The 22,915-nt window shown below is 42.9% G+C and overlaps 1 protein-coding gene across 19 annotated transcripts in view; it reads left to right on the plus strand.

Moving 5' to 3' along the window:
* The window catches only part of tpcn2 (two pore segment channel 2), a 131,607-nt gene that overhangs the window by 76,618 nt on the left and 32,074 nt on the right, over positions 1-22,915 (plus strand). For 16 of the 19 annotated variants that reach the window (XR_015065739.1, XR_015065740.1, XR_015065742.1 and 13 more), the window contains 11 exons: positions 5,150-5,256; positions 5,844-5,916; positions 8,115-8,214; positions 8,316-8,381; positions 8,485-8,549; positions 16,448-16,560; positions 18,159-18,240; positions 18,574-18,663; positions 18,756-18,875; positions 22,020-22,079; positions 22,198-22,320. Coding sequence is in view for 15 of the 19 variants with exons in the window: in XM_085908408.1 (XP_085764534.1) it covers positions 5,150-5,256; positions 5,844-5,916; positions 8,115-8,214; positions 8,316-8,381; positions 8,485-8,549; positions 16,448-16,560; positions 18,159-18,240; positions 18,574-18,663; positions 18,756-18,875; positions 22,020-22,079; positions 22,198-22,320 (999 nt within the window). In the remaining 4 variants the exon portion in view is untranslated. The remainder of the gene's footprint in view (positions 1-5,149; positions 5,257-5,843; positions 5,917-8,114; positions 8,215-8,315; positions 8,382-8,484; positions 8,550-16,447; positions 16,561-18,158; positions 18,241-18,573; positions 18,664-18,755; positions 18,876-22,019; positions 22,080-22,197; positions 22,321-22,915) is intronic. The other 3 variants (XM_085908413.1, XM_085908407.1, XM_085908415.1) reach the window with 2 other exon arrangements.

Raw genomic sequence — 22,915 nt, forward strand, 5'->3', positions numbered from 1 at the left:
TGCTGTACTACACAGAGATCCGATGGTTGAGCCGCGGCAAAGTTTTGTACATGGCAATCCCTTCAGGTCACGGTTTTCAAAAACTCTGCGGCGTAGGCGACCAAAGGATGATGAGGCTTTATTGATACGGGTGTGCAGTTCAGCATCAAGGGAGCAGCATGAGGACAAAGCGGAGCCAAGGTAAGTGAAGCAACCCACTGTGTTAAGTAGAATGCCATTTATATGGAAACTGGTGGGGAGGTAAAGGTAGCAGGTTTGGACATGACTTCAGTTTTTTGAATGTTGACCTGGAGACCAAAGGATTGGTACGGGCTGGAAATAGTGTTGAGGGCGTGCTGCATAGAGTCTGGGCTGTGAGCTAATACAGCGCAGTCATCAGCATATTGAAGCTCATAGATTCGACAGGTCTTGGTCTTTGTGTGGGCCTGGAGCCGTCGAATGTTGAAGAGGCTTCCATCTAGGCCAGGGGTGTCCAAACCTTTTGCAAGCAGGGCCAGATTTGATGAAGTGAAGGGGCTCGGGGGCCAAAAGTTTTTTCTGACGTTTTTTAACTACAAAAATTTCATGTAGATACACACTGTTATAATACAATTTTCATCGTCACAATTGTCTTTATTTTTCAAATGACAAAATAACCAAATATAAGCCACTCAGGCAGATGTGAACAACTCTAAAGACACAAATTCTGCCTTTCATTCATATCTGAAGATTCAGATAATATTGAACAAACTGTATGAAATAGCTTAGATTTACATAAGTTTGAAATTATTTTTGCCTCATGAACATTTTAAACAGGAGTTATAAGTAATGTAAAGTTTTTAGAAGTGACAGTATCTCAGTTGAGTTGCAGTCAAACCAGTCCTGGTGGTGTTTCCTTGACTGGCCAAGCATCTCTGAGGCTGCACTATAAATGGCCTCGCGCAGAGCTGGCCAGTCAGCTGATTCTTCTGGGATCTTGCCAAGGTTTTCAGCAAGGAGCTGCCGAAGGTTAGCTTTGGTAGTGGGGCTGTTCAGTGCTGCACAGATGAGCCTTTTGTTTGGAGGTGTCCTTAGACCATGGGTCCCCAAACCTTTTCCAGTGAGGGCCACATAAGTTTTCCCTTCTCTGATGGGTCTGTTAGTTTCTAACAGAAAAAGTGATAATCGCAGGGGTTTCTAAATGTAATAATTTATTGTTTTCCAGAAAACATGCTGACACTCCAGCGCACCACACATATCCAAATATTAATAACCCTTTCTGAGATCAAATAACCCTCTCTGGGTTCTTCACAGAATAAAATAACGCAGAAAATATATAGGCCAATAACACATTTTATGAACTCGATAAAGAATCAAATAACCCTCTCTGGGTTCTTAACAGAAAGAAAGTTATGCTGTTCCGTGCATAATCCTAGGTAAAAGTTCAACTTCACTTGTCAGAGCAGAATCTCAAACGTCTCTCAAAGTTCTTGTGTTCTTTCCTTATAATCCAGTTTTGTAGGTTCCATAGGCTAGCCCAGTAGACACCACTGTAGGCTCTCTCTCATCAACTTCCTTCTGAAAACCACAACGCAAGCAGGCTAAGAAACCGAACTGTGATACAGACCTACGCAGCATAATACATTTCAATACCAGTATGGTTGTGGAGATGGATTTGATCCCAATAGATTTTATTATGATTATATGTGTTCATACTCAGAATGACAAATTCAAGTCAGAAAAGTGAGCTTTCCTATGTACTGTATGTTCATCAGTGTGAACGGTGGGCCTGCATCTGGCTGGTGAGAAGTTGAATATCTGGTTCCATTCTAGTCACAGCCAGTCTCAAACACTGATGCAAATGTTCATCTGTCAATCTTGATCTCATTGGAGTTTTCAGGAGTTTCATGCGTAAAAAGGTTTGCTCACAGATATACCTTACTGGCCCGAATATAAGACGACCCTGATTATTAGACGACCCCCTCTTTTTCAAGACTCAAGTTTGAAAAAAGACTTTTTGAACACCAAATTAAATTTTTATACAGAAAATAATTACATCTGAAACAAATGATTATAACAATATATCCAAGAGAAAAAGCATGTTATTTTGCCTCATTCAAATCATGCAAAACCATCTATCACATCTTAATATCTGAACATTTAAATATGTAAACTAAAGTGCGATCACATTTGTTGATAAATGGCTTCTGGTTTTTGAAATGTAAATAAACCAATCTACTGCGATAAAACAACAAAATTGCAATAACTGCAGAAACCATCAAAGTGAAGTCTAACTGTAGTCTTGAAACAAATCTGAATAAGGAAAAACATTGCAATAAAATAATGCAAACTGCTACCGCTATTGTTGGGGAGCCTCAGGACTGTATAGGGGATTGGCTCGGATGGTTATGCTCTTTTCGCCCCCAGGTGTCGGTCAAAACACAGGAGGAAAGTCGTGGTTCAGTTTTGATTGCTTTACTGAATTATTGGCAAAAAAAAATAAAAATAAATAACCATAAATGAAATACTCTCGGGAACACATCAAACATAAGTCATCAATCGAGACAACAAAATACATTTGCTGGCGACCGTTAGTTGCCGTGCCGCTGCGTAACAGCCATGCAATGCGTGGCAAACTGAAAGGAGCGCGCCGGAGCCATCAATTAAACGGTGCACGCATGAAGCAAACCGCAATTGGACAAACGGCACAACAGTGGACAATAGGAACAATGAAATGTATATACTACTCACTTTGTGTCAAAGACGCACACGATTACAGCAACATACTCAGTCGTTTATGAGCGCGCCGGAGCTGTCAATCAAATGGCGCGGACACAAAGCAAACGGACAGTAGTAACAATGAAATGTATATACTCACTTTTGTGTCAAAGACGCACACGATCAAAGCAACATACTTAGTCGATACCAGCAACCTTTAACTTACCGCTGCGCACAAGTGAAAATGGGTATAATGTCTAGGCCCCGATAAGACGACCCCCACTTTTTCAGTCTTATTTCAATACAAAAAAACATCGTCTTGTATTCGGGCCAAAACGGTAAGTGCTGCCAAAAAGTGTGGACATCTTCATTACGTGGTTTTTATGTTAGGGTAGGTGTCATTTGGGAGGGCGTCATAGAAGTCAATGAGACTGTTGGCCTGTCCTGGAAAGATCGAGTTCCCTATACAGACATGCTCAAAAACACCAACTCCATCTGCATGAAAGCGGCCGTGGCTAAGAAGCATTTTCGGTGGATTGGACACACCATCCCCATGCCTGACCACCATCTGCCCCGACAAGTCCTCTACGGCCAACTGAGAGGTGCAAAGCGCTCTGGTGGGGGGCAAAAGTGCCGCTTTAAGGACTACACCAGGTATCTCTTAAAGCGATCCAACATAAATACCGCGCAGCTTGAAACTCTGGCAGTCGACAAATCAACCTGGCAGATCACTTGTGCCACTGCAATTTCAAAAATTCACCAAACCAACCAAGACAGATGATTCGAGAGGCGCCTCCAACGACACCAGCGGGTATACAGGCTCCCCTGCTCCATCTGTGAGTGGTTATGCGGCTCAAGGATCGGACTCTATGGTCACCTGAAGTGGCACCAACGACATTGTCGCTGACCCTTCCTGCCCCCCTCTCCCACTTTGACCAAGTGTCATCATCAAACACGATGGACAGCTAAGAGAATGCGTGCGCGTGTGTGTGTGTGTGTGTGTGTGTGCGTGCGTGCGTGCGTGCGTGCGTGTGTGTATGCATGCACGTTTGGTATTGTTACACTTAGTACAGCCAATGATGAGGTGGATGAGTGGAGGTTACATTTTAAATGATTTACAGCACTGTGAGGTACACATTTTGCATGAAAAGTGCTTTATAAATAAACATTGATTGATTGATTGATTGATTGATTGATTGATTGATTGATTGATTGATTGCATTCAGCCAAACTGGAGTTAATTACTTTGGCCCGTTTGAAGTCAAGCATGGAAGAGGAGTGGTGGTCTCACTAGACAGCTTTATAAAAGGTAAAACATTGTGCCCAATTCCAAAATAAAGTCAAAGTGACAAACTTCATGTTAGATTTAGTATGTGGTCACAAAATATTCACAGATCTAGGTGAAATGTAGAATCAGGAAAGCTTTGTTAAACATTTGTGAAAAAAATCTCTAGAATATTGTTTTTTTTTTATGCCAGGTATGATGTGAAATTGTTATGTTCATGACTGAAGTGTTTTGTTTATCCCAAGGACATTCGATGTTAGCATGCAGCTATCCTATATTCACCCGATTTTGAGTGTGTCATACGTAAATCCCCCCAAATTAAAAATGAAAGTCTGCAATTAAAGCACATCTTGTTCGTTTCATTGGAAAACCAGTTTTGGTGTTTAAAGTAAAAAACATGACAATTGTGTGTTTATGCCCCATGAGAAGTTAACAGTCATACTATACTATACATGAGCTACCTCGTTCACACATGATTATCATTAGGTTGATAGTAATAATACACATAATCATTCTTCTATCCATATTAGATATGAAACATGATGACATGTCCTAGTCTATATGCATCACATAAGACATTTAATAATGTAAAGAGAGCAATCAGTCTGTTTCAAGCAGTGGAGCCAAGGCACACATTTTGTGAAGGAAAAGCCTCATGATGATCTTGTCTCGGATTAGTACTCACTGTGAAATGAAGGCCTGTACAGACAGACAAAGCTGATATATCTGCCTAGAACCATGACTGTTGTATGAATGGCAACAGATAAATACACAGGTTGTTTCTTTTGCCATCCAAGTGAACAGAAGTTATTTGTTATGCCTAAAACTATATGCCACAAGAATTGATAGAACATTAATAATTTAAATAAGAATGCAATAATAGTAGTAGTATATAAAATAATACTGGAATATATATTTTGCAAATGCCGAACCATGAATATGTTTGGCTCCACTGTAATGTAGTTAGAACACTGAAATATTCTATACTTTGTAGAGTGTAGAGGTCAGTCAAAAAAAACGTTTGAATTTTGATTTTTGTAAAAGAAAAATCAATTTTACTGACTGAAAAATAAATTATACTTAGTAATACAACAAAATCCTCGGGTGAAAAAGCTCTTTAGGTAAAAAAATGTGAATTAGAGAAATCAACGTATTAAGTAATATTTTATTTCTTCTATCATTGGTCAGAAAATGAGAGTCAGAAGATTTTTTCGACCATTCTTCCTCTTGCAAAACTCATCCCTGATGAAAAAAACACTGAAGTGCATCAGGAGAACTCTGCCAGAGATTGCAAGGTATTGACTTTATTTACATTAAACAACATCAGGTTTTGTTACCAACTAAGCTTATAACCACCCAAAATATCCTAACGCCCTGACTTGGAATGCCTTTTTCAAATTCAACTTCCCTCGCGAGTTAAAGGTCTCCTGGGTCAAAAGGACAGGGCTAATATATATGTTTGTGTGTGTGTGTGTGTGTGTGTGTGTTTGTGTGTGTGTGTGTTTGTGTGTGTGTGTACATACACAGACACATTATCGATGGATGGATGGATGGATGGATGGATGGATGGATGGATGGATGGATGGATGGATGGATGGATGGATGGATGGATGGATGGATGGATGGATGGATGGATGCTCCATTCCCTCAAATCCCTACAGATTATTTTTGTGGCGTAAATTCAAGTGCTGACATAGTTTTTACATGTAGACCAATCATGCCAATGTTCAGCCCACTTTAGTGTCCCCAAATCCATATTCTACAAATGCAATATTGATCAGAATGCTGTTTTAGACAGGGGAACATAACATAATTTCAAGAAAGTTTTGGACTTGACTTTACCGTTTTTTTAATGACAATAACAAGTTTCCTTTTTCTGCAGTGTCATATTGCTGTTGGCACTTCATCTCTGTCTGTTTACTATGATTGGCATGTTGTTGTTTCCTAAAACTGAGGTGAGTTATTGTAAGTATATTCCACTAAACTCATCACACCACTCCCATGTCTTATGTGACGATCCCCAACCTTTTCTGTTCCATGGAGTTGTTTCACGTAATGTTTTGACCAGTGATGTGCGGTGAGGTTCATGACTAGGGAGGCACTGACATCAAGTGTTAAAATTTGTCCGACACCTAACCGTGTCACAAAAAAGGTTTGGGAACGCTGCTCTAGAGTAGTTTATTCATTATTTAATTTGAACTATTTTAATTAAAATCCCATATCAGCAGTCTTCACACATAAAAACACTCAAAGCACATGAAATCAAAAACTTGTTTTCAACCATGTGTACCACTTCGTTTGAAAAGACCTGCACCAAAGTCCCATTGTCCGAATCAAACCTTTTAACTCTTGAGTTGAGTTGGTCTTCCTTTACTGATGACCTCCTGCTTCGACCGACAATCCGTAGTTGAAAATCGTTTGAGTATGGATATGGATATGTAATCCTCCATTGTAAAACGAAATGTAAAAAGGAAAAAAACAAAACAAATGTAAAACGAAATAAATGGACGACTGCTCCTCAGTTGTTCACTGTAAATTTGAACTGGAGATCACTTATTCTAAAGGTGGGCGTATGAAGCATACTGCGATCACTAGCACCCCCTGCCATAAGGTTGGAGAACTTTTTTTCATTGCCTCCGTTGGGTCTCTTTTCAAAGCCGTTTTGCTCATCTAAAGAAACACGACGTTACAGACAGATGACAAAAAACACTAGATATTATATACATCAGCGTATCTACTGAAATTAATTAATAATGCCACATTGTTTGAACACTTAAACAGCGACTTAGAGACAGACGGCAGTTCAGTCTAACCGCATAGCCTGTCAGCATAGGCAGCTGTATGATTACGCAATCCTCAGAGGAGGCAAGGCAGAGAGTTGCATCGCCCGAGCAACTCGTCTTCGGTTTAAACAACTATAAAAATCTGCGATTTTGGTTCAAAATGATACAAAACTATATATCTCGCTCTGGAGTATAGGTCGCATTTTGGGGGAAATGTATTCATCAAAATCCAACACCAAGAACGGACATGAACGAGCAACAACTGGCTAAACGATAGGTATGCTAACATGACGTAAACACAAACGAAGAGCTGAGAACGGGCCTGACGTAACATTCAGAGTTATTCTAATAACTATTACATAAATAACACGTTTCTAAAACCATCTGTGTCACTCCAATTCATTAAATCCATCGATCGTCCTTTATGTAAACAATGCCGCGTATGCGCCGCATATGCGCCGCGCCGCTGACGTCGGACTCGTAAGTTGCATTTCTAATTATTCCACAGAGCCATATAACGATATATAAAGTATATATCAAATAACTATCATATTACAACAATATTATCAAACCATCTGTGTCACTCCAAATCATTAAATTCATCGATCAAATTCCTCGTCCTTTGTCAACAACGCCGCTCGTGCGCCCTGACGTCAGCCTCGTCGTTATTCCAAAGATCTAGTATATAACTATATTGGAGCGTTAACAAAGTACAAGCAAAGACGTGGGTTTGGTAAACGGCTCTTTATTTAACAAAACAAGAGTTCAACAAGGCAACAACTACTGAACTTCCATCCACGGAGGTGAAAGAGAGCTTCGTAGAGTAGGACTGGGCGTGCGTAAAAGACATGTCCGAGCCCCATCCACCGTCCCCGGACACCCACCCGGCCGAGCGCCGGCCCCCGACTTCCATCCACGGAGGTGAAAGAGAGCTCCGTCGAGTAGGACCGGGCGTGCATAAAAGCCATAATAGTTTTAAAAAAAAAAACGCGACTTATAGTCCGAAAATTACGATAATCAAAGTTTGTTTATTGGGTTGGGTTAGTAAGCAGAGAACGAACTTTGCGTCTCACATGGACATGGCATATTTTGCACCCAAAACGCATAATTGTCATGTATTTTTTCTTATTTGTATCCCTAATAACCAGGAAATCAAGAGAAAAAAAATCTATGAGAATTTCTTAGACCGACCTCTAAATGGGTAATGAGTTTCAGAGTTGGGTGGGTGGCTGGGGTGCCGGGTTCTTTGGGCAATGTAGAGCTCTGTCAGCCTTTTGAGCTCTTTCCCTTCATGGAACACCTTTCACATCTGCTAATAATACACAATAAATGCCTCATTTTGTTATTAACGCTCTCCCTCTTTGAGTCAGGATCCACTTAAGAATGAAGAGTGGAAACTGTATTTTCGAAACCTGCCTACTTCACTTACGTCCCTGCTAGTGCTTCTCACTACAGCAAACAACCCAGATGGTATTTCAGTCAACACTGTCCTCTTCACGCATTACTGTTTATAGATAGTTAATTGCCATATTTATTTTTTATTAATTACAAATATTCTGATTTTTGTGCAGTGATGATTCCTGCCTACTCCCTAAACAGAGGATATGCCATTTTCTTTGTCTCCTTCAGTGTTATTGGTAAGATGTATTGTCGGTGTCCCTTTCAGTTCAATATTTACCTGTTTTTTGAAACAAAAGTTGTGTTTCATCATGTAATGTCAAATTATCTGTTTCCTTCCAGGAACATATTGCTTGATGAATTTACTGACAGCCATTATCTACAACCAGTTCAGAGGATATTTGCTAGTAAGTTACACTTATACTGTATTAGCTACTACTACCGAAAGGAGAGAATAAAATATTTGAGGCCCTCACAATCCTCAAAGTTGCCCACTTCACATGACCTGTAGCTACAAACTCCAATTCAGGTGAAGTTGGGAGAATTTTTAATATGTAATTAAAACCAGAATCAAATAATTTGCAAATTTATTCCAACCCATATTCAATTTGATTCACAAACAAGACAAAATATTTAATGTTCGAACTGACATGCTTTGTTTTTGGAAAATATTGCAACACATTGCAAAAACGCTTAGAACAAACCGCTGCCCTAGAACTGGTGCTGTCAGACATCCCATGGAGTAAGTCAGGGTTGGGCAATGAATTATTCAAACGATCAGAGTTAGAAACCGAAAAGGTTGTCAAGAGTCATGCCAACATGCTAACTACAATTCATTCCCTCTTTCCCTCCACTGTACAAGAAAGTAGAATTTTGCAACCATTGAGTTGGCAAAGGTGGTATTTTTTCATTCTTTTTCTTTTAATAGTAGTTTGGATCACCAGAGAATTAACTGAATGCAATAAATACATTATCTCGCCCACATGTGAGACACAGGTGGGTGGGTGTAGTCGTTGTAATGGCGGCAGTTCGGGCCTTGCGTTCAGCACGTTTTCTCTGGGCCTCTGTGGTGCGCCGAGTTTCGGCTGCACGAGCTCCAGTCGTGAGCCTGCATTGCCAGCTTGTGCGGTCCAGAGCATGCATCTCCGCCCAACTACACACCCATCTCTAGTCCAACAACCTCTATGAACCCTTCCAGTCTGGATTTTGCCCACTTCACAGCACCGAAACAGCTCTTGTTAAAGTCACCAACAATCTCATTTCTGCAGAATCTGACACTGCCTCTCTCTCCCTGCCGCTAAATCCCTCATTCACGCCTTCATCTCATCCCGGCTTGACCTACTGCAACTCCCTTCTCACTGGAATCACTGCTCACTCACTCCATAGACTTCAACTCATCCAAAACTCTGCTGCCGCCTCCTTACCCACACCTGGTCCTGTGAACACATCACTCCTGTTCTCCACCTCCTTCACTGGCTCCCCATCAAGGAGCGTATTATTTTCAAGATACTCCTCCTAACCTTCAAAGCCCTTAACCATCTGGCTCCCACTTACCTATCCGACCTCCTTATCCCCTACCGCCCCAACCGTCCCCTCCAATCCTCAAATGCTTCACGTCTGACAGTTCCAAAATCTAAACTCAAATCCTTCAGTGACAGAGCCTTCTCCTGCACAACATCCCGACTCTGGAACTCTCTGCCTCAGTCTGTCTGTGACTCACCCACACTCCCCATATTTAAGTCTCGTCTAAAAACTTACCTCTTTTCTCAAGCCTATGACCTCCCCTACCCATAACTGGTGTCCTCTTCTTAACTTTATCCCATTGTCTCTTCCCCGTCTTTGCCCCCCAAAGACATCTTTGGCTTGTTCCCTGTAAGCGTCTTTGGGTTTTTGAAAAGCGCTATACAAATTTAATGAGTTATTATTATTATTAAATATGCCCTTGCAAGAGGTCTAAGTCAGACCGTTGTCAAGCATCTCTGTACCACACAGGGTGCTGATGGCTTTCTCCGCTTGCAGGCGTAAAATGGCCAAACTGACTCACGTGTGATTCTTGCAAATAAGTTACAGTAAACAACACTCTAACACTGAACGTCCCTCCTAAAGCTGCTGCCCCCGTGACCCGAAGCGGTAGAAGATGGAGGGAGGGAGGGTGGCGGGGCTGGTTGGGTGCGTGCGTGCGTGCGTGCGTGGATGGATGGATGGATTTCATCACAAACGTTTGCTGATGTAACAAATGTCAAGGTGTGTGACTTTTTCTTAAATGAACACTTTTTGCATTGCTTTAATTTCTGCATTTAATTATGCATTGTCTTTTTTTGCTGCGACGTACGCCCGAGCAATGTGCTCACGTACTCCTCATTGCTTTTTTGGTGCAGTTGATGAGTGTTGTGACTGTGTGAGTGGTCTTTGAACGCACCCCGACAGGGCACTTTAGCTGCAGAGAGGCTGCTCATTTCACTCAAATCAGCCACAGCAAATCCTTGTGATATGTTGAAGTAGTCATATAGGCAATTTTCCTGGTCAAAAAATACATAATCTGGGTGAAAAATGAACCATCCACGGTTTACCCTCCGTTTAAGTGAGTCAACCATGAGAGCCGTGCCTTTTAAAACAGTTGTACATTGCTATCACTACCAGCCACATCAATGTGAGTTGGACTCATTTACTGTAATTTTCTGACTATAAGTCACTCCAGAGTATAAGTCGCACCAGCCATAAAATGCACAATAAAGTGAAAAGAAACATATATAGGTCGCACCGGAGTTTAAGTCGCACTTTTGGGGCAGATTTATTTGTCAAAATCCAACACCAAGAACAGACGTGAACCAGCAACAACAGGCTAAACGATACGGTATGCTAACGTGACATATACACAAACGAGGAGCTGAGAACGGGCCTGACGTAACATTCAGAGTTATTCAAGTAAGTATTACATAAATAACACGTTTATCAAACCATCTGTGTCACTCCAATTCATTAAATTCATCGATCGTGCTTTATGTAAACAATGCCGCGTATGCGCCGCATACGCTGACGTCTGACCCGTTGTAAGTTGCATCTCTAATTATTCCACAGACCCATATAATGATATATAAAGTATATTTCAAATAACTATCATATACCAACATTATTAACAAACCATCTGTGTCACTCCTAATCATTAAATCCATCGATCAAATTCCTCGTCCTTTATGTCAACAACGCCGCGCACACCGCACAGATCTAGTTTATAATTATATCGTAGCGTTAACAAAGTACCAGGAAAGACGTGGGTTTGGTAAACGGCTCTTTATTTAACAAAACAAGAGTTCAACGAGCCAACAACTACTGATCTGTAACGATAAAAACATCTACAAGTTGCTACATGAAATAAAATATATCAAATAACTATAACATAAATACGTTTTTCAAACCTTGTGTCACTCCAAATCATTAAATCCTTCAAACGTGGGGCCCTTCGTCATCTTCGTCATCCCGTGATCGAATCCTTTGTCTTTTAAACAACCGCCGCGCTGCTGACGTCACAGTAATCCCTTGCTACATTGCGGTTCATTTATCGCGGTTTCACTACATCACGGATTTTTGACAAAGCACGGCTCAGAAGACCCCTTATGACGAGTACAATATATGGTCCTAGTTTTCCCTCGCCCGAACGCGGGTCACCGGGACCCCTCTCTGGAGCCAGGCCTGGAGGTGGGGCTCGAAGGCGAGCGCCTGGTGGCCGGGCCTTCGCCCACGGGGTTCGGTCGGGAATAGCCCGAAAAGAAAACGCGGGTCCCCCTTCCCATGGGCTCACCACCTGTGGGAGGGGCCAAAGGGGTCGGGTGCAAAGTGAGCTGGGCGGCGGGCAAAGGCGGGGACCTTGGCGGTCCAATCCCCGGCTGCAGAGGCTGGCTCTGGGGACATGGAATGTCACCTCTCTGGCTGGAAAGGAGCCCGAGCTGGTGTGTGAGGCAGAAAGGTTCCGACTAGACATAGTTGGACTTGCCTCCACACATAGTTTGGGCTCTGGTACAAGCCCTCTCGAAAGGGGCTGGACTCTCTTCCACTCTGGAGTTGCCCACGATGAGAGGCGTCGAGCAGGTGTTGGCATACTTATTGCCCCCCCGGCTGGGCGCCTGCACATTGGGGTTCTCCCCGGTGACCGAGAGAGTAGCCTCCCTCCACCTTCGGGTGGGGGGACGGGTCCTGACTGTTGTTTTTTTCTATGCACCGAACGGCAGCTCAGAGTACCCACCCTTTTTGGAGTCCCTGGAGGAAGTGCTGGAGAGCTCCTTCTGGGGACTCCATCGTTCTACCTGGTGACTTCAATGCTCAGGTGGGCAATGACAGTGAGACCTGGAAGGGCGTGATTGGGAGGAACGGCTCCCCCGATCTGAACCCGAGCGGTGTTCTATTATTGGACTTCTGTGCTCGACACGGATTTTCTATAATGAACATCATGTTCAAGCATAAGGGTGTCCATGTGTGCACTTGGCACCAGGACACCCTAGGCCGCAGTTCGTTGATCGACTTTGTAGTCGTGTCATCGGATTTGCGGCCGCATGTTTTGGATACTCGGGTGAAGAGAGGGGCGGAGCTGTCAACTGATCACCACCTGGTGGTGGGTTGGCTCCTATGAAGGGGGAAGATGCCTGTCCGACCTGGCAGACCAAAACGCTCTGTAAGGGTCTGCTGGGAACGTCTGGCAGAATCCCCTGTCAGAAAGAGCTTCAACTCCCACCTCCGGCAGAGCTTGTCCCACATCCCGGGGGAGGCGGGGGACATTGAGTCTGAGTGGACCATGTTCCGCGCCTCCATTGTTGAGTCAGCCGACCGGAGCTGTGGCCGTAAGGTTGTTGGTGCCTGTCGTGGCGGCAATCCCCGAACCCGCTGGTAGACACCGGCAGTAAGGGATGCCGTCAAGCAGTCGGTAGGGGGAATACTTCTAAGACCTCAATTCCACCGACACGCCTTCCATTGTGGAAGCAGGGCCTGGAGACTCTGAGGTGGACTTTCCAATCTCTGGGGTCGAAGTCACTGAGGTAGTTCAAAAAACTCCTCGGGTGCAAGGCTCCAGTGGTGGACGAGATCCGCCCGGAGTTTTTAAAGGCTCTGGATGTTGTTGGGCTGTCCTGGATGACACGCCTCTACAGCATTGTGTGGACATCGGGGACGGTGCCTCTAGATTGGCAGACTGGGGTGGTGGTTCCCTCTTTAAGAAGGGGGACCGGAGGGTGTGTTCCAATTACAGGGGAATCACACTCCCCAGCCTCCCTGGTAAGGTCTATTCAGGGGTGCTGGAGAGGAGGATCAGTCGGGAGGTCGAGCCTCGGATTCAGGAGGAGCACTGTGGCTTTCATCCTGGCCATGGAACAGTGGACCAGCTCTACACCCTCGGCAGGATCCTCGAGGGTGCATGGGAGTTTGCCTAACCAGTCCACATGTGTTTTGTGGACTTGGAGAAGGCGTTCGACCGTGTCCCTCGGGAGGTTCTCTGGAGGGTGCTTCGGGAGTAAGGGGTGCCGAGCCAACTGATAAAGGCAGTTCGGTCCCTGTATCACTGATGCCAGAGTTTGGTCCGCATTTCCGGCAGTAAGTTGGATTCGTTCCCAGTGAGGGTTGGACTCCGCCAAGGCTGCCCTTTGTCACCGATTCTGTTCATAATTTTTATGGACAGAATTTCTAGGCGCAGCCGAGGCGTTGAGGGGTCCGGTTTGGGGACCTCAGCATCGCGTCACTGCTTTTTGCAGATGACGTGGTGCTGTTGGCTTCTTCAGTCCGTGATCTCCAGCTCTCACTGGAGCGGTTCGCAGCCGAGTGTGAAGTGGTCGGGATGAGGGTCAGCACCTCCAAATCCGAGTCCATGGTCCTCGGTCGGAAAAGGGTGGAATGCCCTCTCCGGATCGGGAATGAGATCCTGCCCCAAGTGGAGGAGTTCAAGTATCTTGGGGTCTTGTTCACGAGTGAGGGCAAGATGGAAGGCGAGATCGACAGGCGGATCGGTGCAGCGTCGGCAGTAATGCGGACTCTGTACCGGTCCGTCGTGGTGAAGAGAGAGCTGAGCCAAATGGCAGAGCTCTCAATTTACCGGTCGATCTACGCTCCTACCCTCACCTATGAAAAAATGAGATCCAGATTACAAGCGACCGAAATGAGTTTCCTCCGCAGTGTCCGGGCTCTCCCTTAGAGATAGGGTGAGAAGCTCGGTCATCCGGGAGAGACTCGGAGTAGAGCCGCTGCTCCTCCACGTTGAGAGGAGCCAGATGAGGTGCCTCGGGCATCTCATCAGGATGTGCTGAAGAGACTATGTCTCTCGGCTGGCCTGGGAACGCCTTGGGATCCCCCGGGATGAGCTGGATGAAGTGGCTGGGGAGAGGGAGGTCTGGGAGTCCCTCCTAAAGCTGCTGCCCCCGCGACCCGACCCCAGATAAGCGGAAGAAGATGGATGGATGGATGGATGGATGGACGGATGGATGGACGGATGGACGGATGGATTTTTGAATTTTGAAAATTTGTGAAAAAATTCACATAGAAGTCGCTCTGAGTATGAGTCGCCCCCCCACCCAAACTATGAAAGAAAACGCAACTTATAGTCCGAAAATTACGGTACATTGATGCTGGCCACACATCAACATAATTGTTTTTCCATTTTCAGTTTTATAAAAAGATTTTGCTAAAAAAAAAGTGCTTGTGTTCAATGATCCATAGTTGCATGAAGAAGCAAAAGAAAGCAAGTGGTTCGGCAGTTTACTCGAAGTGCATTCTATGACTACTCACACATGAGCACCAATTTGGTACTCTTTTGAGAATGATTCTCAAGAGTGCCAGTGTGTATGTGCGTGCATGTGTATGTGCGAAGAATGCTGATGAGGTACGAAATAACCAGAAGCCAAGTGAATAAGCTGTCCTTTTGCGTCCATATACTTGTAAATCTGACTCTTGAGGAGTCAGTGCCTCACCAACCATAAACCTCACTGCACGTCACTGTGAGAACCACACTAAAATTGTTATGTGCACCCCTGGACATACAGTATACAAATATCAGCTGTCTAATGGAGGTCGGGCCCTTCAGCCAGCAAGATTTTGGAAGGTAGCCCTGTGTGGGAGTTGCTCATATCAAGCTCAGCAAAGTAGTGTTTTTTTTTCTTTTTATTAACATGAACCGATATGACTAATCACATGCTGTTTCCTTCAGTTCAGGACCCCCTTGAGTTCTGAGCTTACACTCATGCTACTGTATATATAATGTAGTATGTGTAGTATAGTAATTGAATGTAATTAATTCAGAGTTACCACACTGAGTATTGATATTCAAATGTCCATTTCGATTGGAAGAGGAGCCTCTCCTCTACTCAGTTGAAAGCAACCACTGTAGTTCTCCCGCGAGACATACGTGATGATGTGCTTTTTCGTGTTTGGTCTGAATTTAGTATTACGGCAGTGGTTCTTAACCATAACCTAACCCCACCAATTTTATGTCATCAATGTTTATTACTGGTGCACAAAATGAGCCATGCATGAACATCGCCTTCTTCAAAACTGTTGGGTCTTCAACATTCAAAGAATTTCACAGAAGCAGAGAGTTGTCTTCAATGGCCACCAGCTTTTGCAAAAGGACGGGAATCAAACACACCGCAAGTGTTGCTCGAAAACCGCACCCTTCTACAGGCTGGCTGCTTTTTATTGAGTAAATACAATGGGTGGAGTTTACACAAATGTATAGCTTCTCATTGTTCACAGCAGTGAGTTCAGCTCATGATTGCAGAAAACCAAGGATGTTATTACTTAAGGAGAGCCGTATAGACCTCTCAACGATGTCATTGTTCAAACCCAGGATGTTCTTGCTTAACGACTCATGGCTCCAGCCATATACATTCTGTACTATGAAAAACACCATTGTTCTCTTAACATTCTATATCGGTTGGAAACTCCTTGGACACAAGGTCAAACTGCCATACAGCGAACATCTTCCATTAAACCCATGGAATCTAATGATAATGTATCACATTTTTCCCAACAGTAACCAACACAATGCATGAACACAAAACAAATTACATACCTGCAAATCATTGTGACTTCTGTTGTTGCCTTTGTGAGACCAGTTCAGATATGCGTCGTCACAAATTTACACAATAAGTCAGGTGGGTTCGGAACTCTGCAGTGGAGGCTCTGCCAAACCTCTGAGACTGACTCACAAAACCCCTAGGGTTTGAACGAACCCAGGTTAAGAACCACTGCCCTACTGAAACAATATATATGAAAGAAAATTGATATTTTACTATTTGGGGGCTGAGTATCAAATATTTTAACAGTTAGCCAGTCTGTTATGTTTGTCATACAGATGTCAGTCCAAACATCTATCATTAGAAGGCGTCTGGGAATCCGAGCAGCCTTCCAAGTCCTTAGCTCTTATGATGAAGAGAATGCTACTAGGTAAATGAACACTCGCAGACACACACAGCAATATACTCTAAATGGTTCATCCCTTAGTAACAAATTTTGTTTTCGTTAAGATGATACTGAACTCAACCTTTTGCATGTATCATTTACATATATGATACATTATAACTTCAAACAACTCGTCGAAAAAGTAAGGGGCTCTCAAAAGTTTACGTAGGATTTGTACTAAATGTATGTACCGTAATTTTCTAACTATAAGTCGCTCCGGAGTATAAGTCGGACCAGCCATAAAATGCACAATAAAGTGAAAAGAAACAGAGTATAAGTCGCACTTTTGGGGCAAATTTATTTGTCAAAATCCAACACCAAGAACAGACATGAACCAGCAACAACAAGCTAAACGATACGGTATGCTAATGTGACATATACACAAACAAGGAGCTGAGAACGGGCCTGACGTAACATTCAGAGTTATTCAAACAAGTATTCCATAAATAACACGTTTATCAAAACATCTGTGTCACTCAATTCATTAAATCCATCAATCGTCCTTTATGTAAACAAATATGCGCCGCTGACATCGGACTCGTTGTAAGTTGCATTTCTAATTATTCCACAGACCCATATAACGATATATAAAGTATATTTCAAATAACTATCATATAAAAACAATATTTTCAAACCATCTGTGTCACTCCTAATTATTAAATCCATCAATCAAATTCCTCGTCCTTAATGTCAACAACGCCACGCGCGCGCCGCACAGATCTAATATATAACTATATTGTAGCGTTAACAAAGTACCAGGAAAGACGTGGGTTTGCTAAACGGCTCTTTATTTAACAAAACAAGAGTTCAACGAGCCAACTACTGAACTGTAACGATAAAAACATATACAAGTTACTCCATGAAATAAAATATATCAAATAACTATAACATAAATACGTTTTTCAAACCTTGTGTCACTCCAAATCATTAAATCCTTTAAACGTGGGGCCCTTCGTCATCTTCATCATCCCGTGATCGAATCCTTTGTCCTTCATGTAAACAACCGCCACGCGGCACCAGTTACGTCACTTGCAGTTCAAATGACAGAAATCCCTTGCTACATCGCGGTTCGTTTATCGCGGTTTCACTACATCGCGGATTTTTGAATTTTGAAAATTTGTGAAAAAAAATAACATATAAGTCGCTCCGGAGTATAAGTCGCCCCCCTCCCCCAAACTATGAAAGAAAATGCGATTTATAGTCCAAAGATTACGGTAAGTACAGGCATATGATCCTCTTTTCTCTAAGTTACTCTCAGCCTGGAAATATATATTATGAGGTTTTGCCTCACATCCCTTCCAGCAGCATCCCCCATTCATAAGTGATGGTAATGTACCTTATGAGGTTGAATTTGCAGTGCCACAAAGCCAGTTCTTTTTCTCGCAGCTAGCACAATTTGGAAAAGGGCCATGATGGAGTAACCGATATACAATGTGATATTTCCCAGTGGGAATTAGGCCCTTTTCAAAAAATTAATAGTTATATTTTAGTGTCGGTTGTCAGTAAAATTTATGGAAACAAAGATATCATACACTTAGCAAGCCCTTAATTGCAAAATGGTATTGATATTGATTTGATTTTAGGGACCGTGTGCCAATTGAGGCTGTGCTCCAAGTGATGTCCAGGATCCAGATGCAGAGCTACTACAGAGAGGCTATCACTACTGTCAGTCCATTTTGGCTACATTTAGTACACCAATTTACTACTTGAACCATGTTCTTTGAATTCAACATAAGTGTTCTGTCTGTGATGTACAGTGCTATGAAAAAGTATTTGTTGCAAAAACAAGCAATGAGGGCAAATACCTATTTAATATTCCGTAGATCTGCTTCTATACAGAAATTGGGATTGCAATGTTTATTTAAAAAGAAAACCAAAACCCCAATTCGGTGTACAGTAAGTTGAAATTTCCCCTTAGGGACACCACTGATTACAATAAATTCAAAAAAAACACAACTGGTCAATCTTCCTGACAGTTTTGCCTTGTGATTATTTCAGAAGACTCGCCAATATGAAACTGTAGGCTTCATGAATAGAGAGCAGTTCAAACACATATTTGATGAACTGGATAAAGATCGTATAGAAAAGGTACAACATATCAAACCAAATATTAAAAGGCACATGGGTCATGGATGTTGGTTTATTGTTGAAGATTGTAAATAGACCTGTTTTCTTCACAGCACCCTTCCGTACCACAGTATAACTCTGTGGGACTGCAGAAGCTCCAGGTGATCTTCAGCCACTATTATTTTACTGTATTTAGCAATGCAGTGGCGATGGCCCATGTGGTGTGCATATGTGTAAGAAAAACACTCACCTTTGTCTTTTTGAACATTTTTGTCATGTGCAGTACCAATGTGCAGACCACAAGCTGTCACCTTAACAAGGAGTTTGGAACTATCCAAAAAGCCTGATTGCGCTATTATGGTGTAAAGGTCATAATAGCTGTAGAATTAAAACTACCTTATTTTCTGCAATGTAGGGCACACTTAAAAGCTTATAATTTAGTCACTCAACACAGTGTGCCTTATATATGGATCAATTATGAATTTGTTGATTCATATTGGTTGTACACAGTGCTCTGCCAAAATGTTTCAGGACGTTTCAGTACGACTAGTAAATTACAAGGTTACATTGCTTTCAGCATTACGGCAACCGTGGTCAGGGGCGTCAGTGAAGTAAGCTACTAATGACTGATCGCATGACACTTTGAAAAATGTTTCTATAGGCTAGAATCCATAGTTGACATATATATATATATATATATATATATATATATATATATATATATATTCATCCATCCATTTTCTGAACCACTTAGTCCCCACAAGTCGCGGGCGTGCTGGAGCCTATCCCAGCCGTCATCGGGCAGTAGGCGGGGGACACCCTGAACTGGTTGCCAACCAATCGCAGGGCACACAGAGACGAACAACCATTCGCACTCGCACTCACACCTAGGGACAATTTGGAGTGCCCAATCGGCCTATCAAGCATGTTTTTGGGATGTGGGAGGAAACCGGAGTGCCCGGAGAAAACCCACACGGACACGGGGAGAACATGCAAACTCCACACAGGGAGGGCCGGAGGTGGAATCGAATCCGCACCCTCCTAACTGTGACCACTGCGACACCGAGCCGCCTATATATATATATATATATATATATATATATATATATATATATATATATATATATATATATATGTGCGATCGGCTGGCATCCTGTTCAAGGTGTCCCCCACCCAGAGATGGGGACCCAAGTCACTGTGACTTGGACTTGTGTCGACTCGAGTTGCTGTTTTGATGACTTGTGACTTGACTTGAGACACGATGACTTAAATGACTTCAGTGTTATTTAGTTTATGTTTTCAGTTTGAATATAAAATTAATAATACATTTGAAAAAAATAATATCGATAATACGGTAAGAGCGCAGGCTGAGAATGGCGTTTTCATGATTGGATCACTACCTTGTCAATCAATCAGTCGTGCCCTCTCGACATACCTAACGTGTTTATTGGAGAATCCCTTTATATCAGACATGCACAAACATGTCAGCGGGAGCGGTACCGCGAGTCATCACCTTCGTCTATCGTAATTACCTTTATGACGGCAAAAGACGGACAACACAGTGCAAGATATGCAACAGAAACATTTCAGACAGCCAGACGACAACTTCATACTTTGTCCGTTTGAAGTTTATAGAGCTCTGGTGTCTCTATATGTTACAGATGAAACATAAAATGTTTCTAATGCTCTTTAATGTGTTTCGTCTTTCAAATTTTTTCAGATTCTTTTTTTCATATTTGCAACTCAAATGTGTCAGACACTGTCGGTAGACGTTAATTTGTTTATAGATTGAGCTGACAATAAATCATTGCATGAGGTAATTTCTTTTTTGTTTGATTCCATGGTGTATTTTACTGAATATCAGTTATTACAGTGCAAATTCAAATTATTGTCATATTTTTTAAACAGGTTGATACATGTTTGTATCAACATTTGGCAACATTGGACAATGATGGTGACTTAAAAATACTGATGCCTTTTGACGTTACTAAGATCAGATTTTGCGGGTAAAATAGCAATAATAAGGTGACTTGACTTGGACTTGACTTGACCTATTTAAAGTCAAAGTCAAAGTCTGCTTTATTGTCAATTTCTTCACATGTTAAGAAACACAAAGAGTTCGAAATTACATTTCCCACCGTCCCACGGTGACTAGACACATTACACAACATACTAGCAAATAGCACAAAGAGTAAAAACGAATAGACAAGAGCGATGAATAAGTAATAAGCAAATAACCCAATAAAAAACAATAAATCAATAAATAGACAAATAAGATGCGCAAAATTGAGCAAGTGTGCATACAGCAGACAGCCAGAATATAGCGCAAAAGAACAGGACGTTACGCAGCCGAGGGTGGAGAGAATTCAGGATTCTGACAGCTTGGAGTATGAAGCTGTTGGTGAGTCTGGTGGTGCGGGAGCGCAGGCATCTGTACCTCTTCCCAGAGGGCAGAAGATCAAACAAAGAGTGAGCGGGGTGACTCACATCACACACAATCGCGGTCGCCTTGCGGGAGAGACGGGAGGCGTAAATGTCCTTCAGGGATGGGAGTGAAGCCCCAATGATCTGACTAGCCGTGTTCACTATGCGCTGCAGGGCCTTCATGTTGTATTCAGTGCAGCCACCACCCCACACAGCGATACAGCTGGAGAGGACGCGCTCAATGGTGCCACGGTAGAATGTGGTCAAGATGGCAGGAGGAGCATTTGCTCGCCTGAGTTTCCGCAGAAAGTACAGGCGGCGCTGAGCTTTCTTTGCCAGCGACGCAGCGTTGGTGGTCCAGGAAGGTCCTCACTGATCTGGAATCTGGTGCTGCTAACCCTCTCCATCAAAGCACTGTCGATGGCCAACGGCAGGTGTTGGGTGTGACCCTTCCGGAAGGGACTTGACTTGAAATAATCTGTGACTTGACTTGACTTGACTTGCCCAAGAAAAAAATGACTTGGGACTTACTTGAGACTTTAAGGTTAAGACTTGAGACTTACTTGAGACTTGAACATGTGTGACTTGGTCCCATCTCTGCCCCCACCTACTGCCCGATGATTGCTGGGATAGGCTCCAGCACGCCCGCAACCCCTGTGGGAACAATTGGTATGGAAAATGGATGTATGGATGGAAGGATTTTTTTTTCAACTGTGCGAATGAATTGCCCTCTTGACTTGCTGACAGTGAAAACAAGGGTGGAAATAGACCGGTGAGCATTAGCATTTAGTCGAACATATTGAAAAGAGACTTGAAAAGGGATGGCGCTAACAGGTGTAGCCTTTGCAGACCCATAGCATCCTGATGTGTGAAGATCTAATTGTGTACTCAAGAACACGTGGTCAGTGACAGCTATTACTGCATATGTGCTGTGCTATCTTTTTGTGATTTAGGCTGTGTTGGTATTGAATTCAGAAAAGTCCACAGCAGAGAAAGATAACCATTATATGGAGGTGAGCTCGACCATAACATTTCTTTGATGTGTCATACCAGTTTCAACCAGCATTTGATGAGTATACAGAATTATTGTGACATTTATGCTGTACCACTTTCTCTTTCCATCCATAATAGAACACGTGTTTTATCATCTACTACCTGTTTGAAATGTGTGTGAAGATATTTGCCTTGGGCTGGAAAGGGTACCTTTCCTACAGGAACAATATCTTCGATGGATTTCTCACCGTTCTGCTGCTGGTAAATTAATGGCACAATCTTCCACAACCTGTCACTGTTAATGTTGAGTGTAATGCATTTACAATCATCTAGTGCAGGGGTGGCCAACCCGCGCATCGCGAGCCGCATGCGGCTCTTTGCCTCGTTTTATGTGGCTCTTTTACGTTCATATCAACATTTGTGTTCGTGTTTTTTTTTTTTTGTGCGTGTTGCTTTGCTTAAGTTCAATATGGTATTTTCGTCAAACGTGTATGCCCATGAGGTGAAATCCCGCAAAGGAGGAGGGACAAACCCATTCGAGGAAGCAATTAGTGTTAATTTCGCTCTTGAAATGGCAGGGGGAAAATGCACGTTTTTAACAGAGTGGGAAATCTTTTTTTTTTTTTTGTTGAACGCAATGGCAAGCCATTCTGCCTGATATGTCAGACGTCATTAGCGCATTTCAAAGCTTCAAATCTTCAGCGCCACTTCAGCTCACTTCATGCTAATATCGATAGGGACTTTCCAAAAGGGACTGAATTTCGCAAGCACAAGTTGGACACTGAAAAGTCAGGCAGAAAAACCGTAACAGTTTTTCCCCAAAATTACGAAGTACTCAGAGACTGTCACGCTTGCA

The sequence above is a fragment of the Syngnathus leptorhynchus genome, chromosome 3, assembly GCF_054491065.1.
Source record: "Syngnathus leptorhynchus isolate UIUO chromosome 3, UIUO_Slep, whole genome shotgun sequence".
Classification (NCBI taxonomy): domain Eukaryota; kingdom Metazoa; phylum Chordata; class Actinopteri; order Syngnathiformes; family Syngnathidae; genus Syngnathus; species Syngnathus leptorhynchus.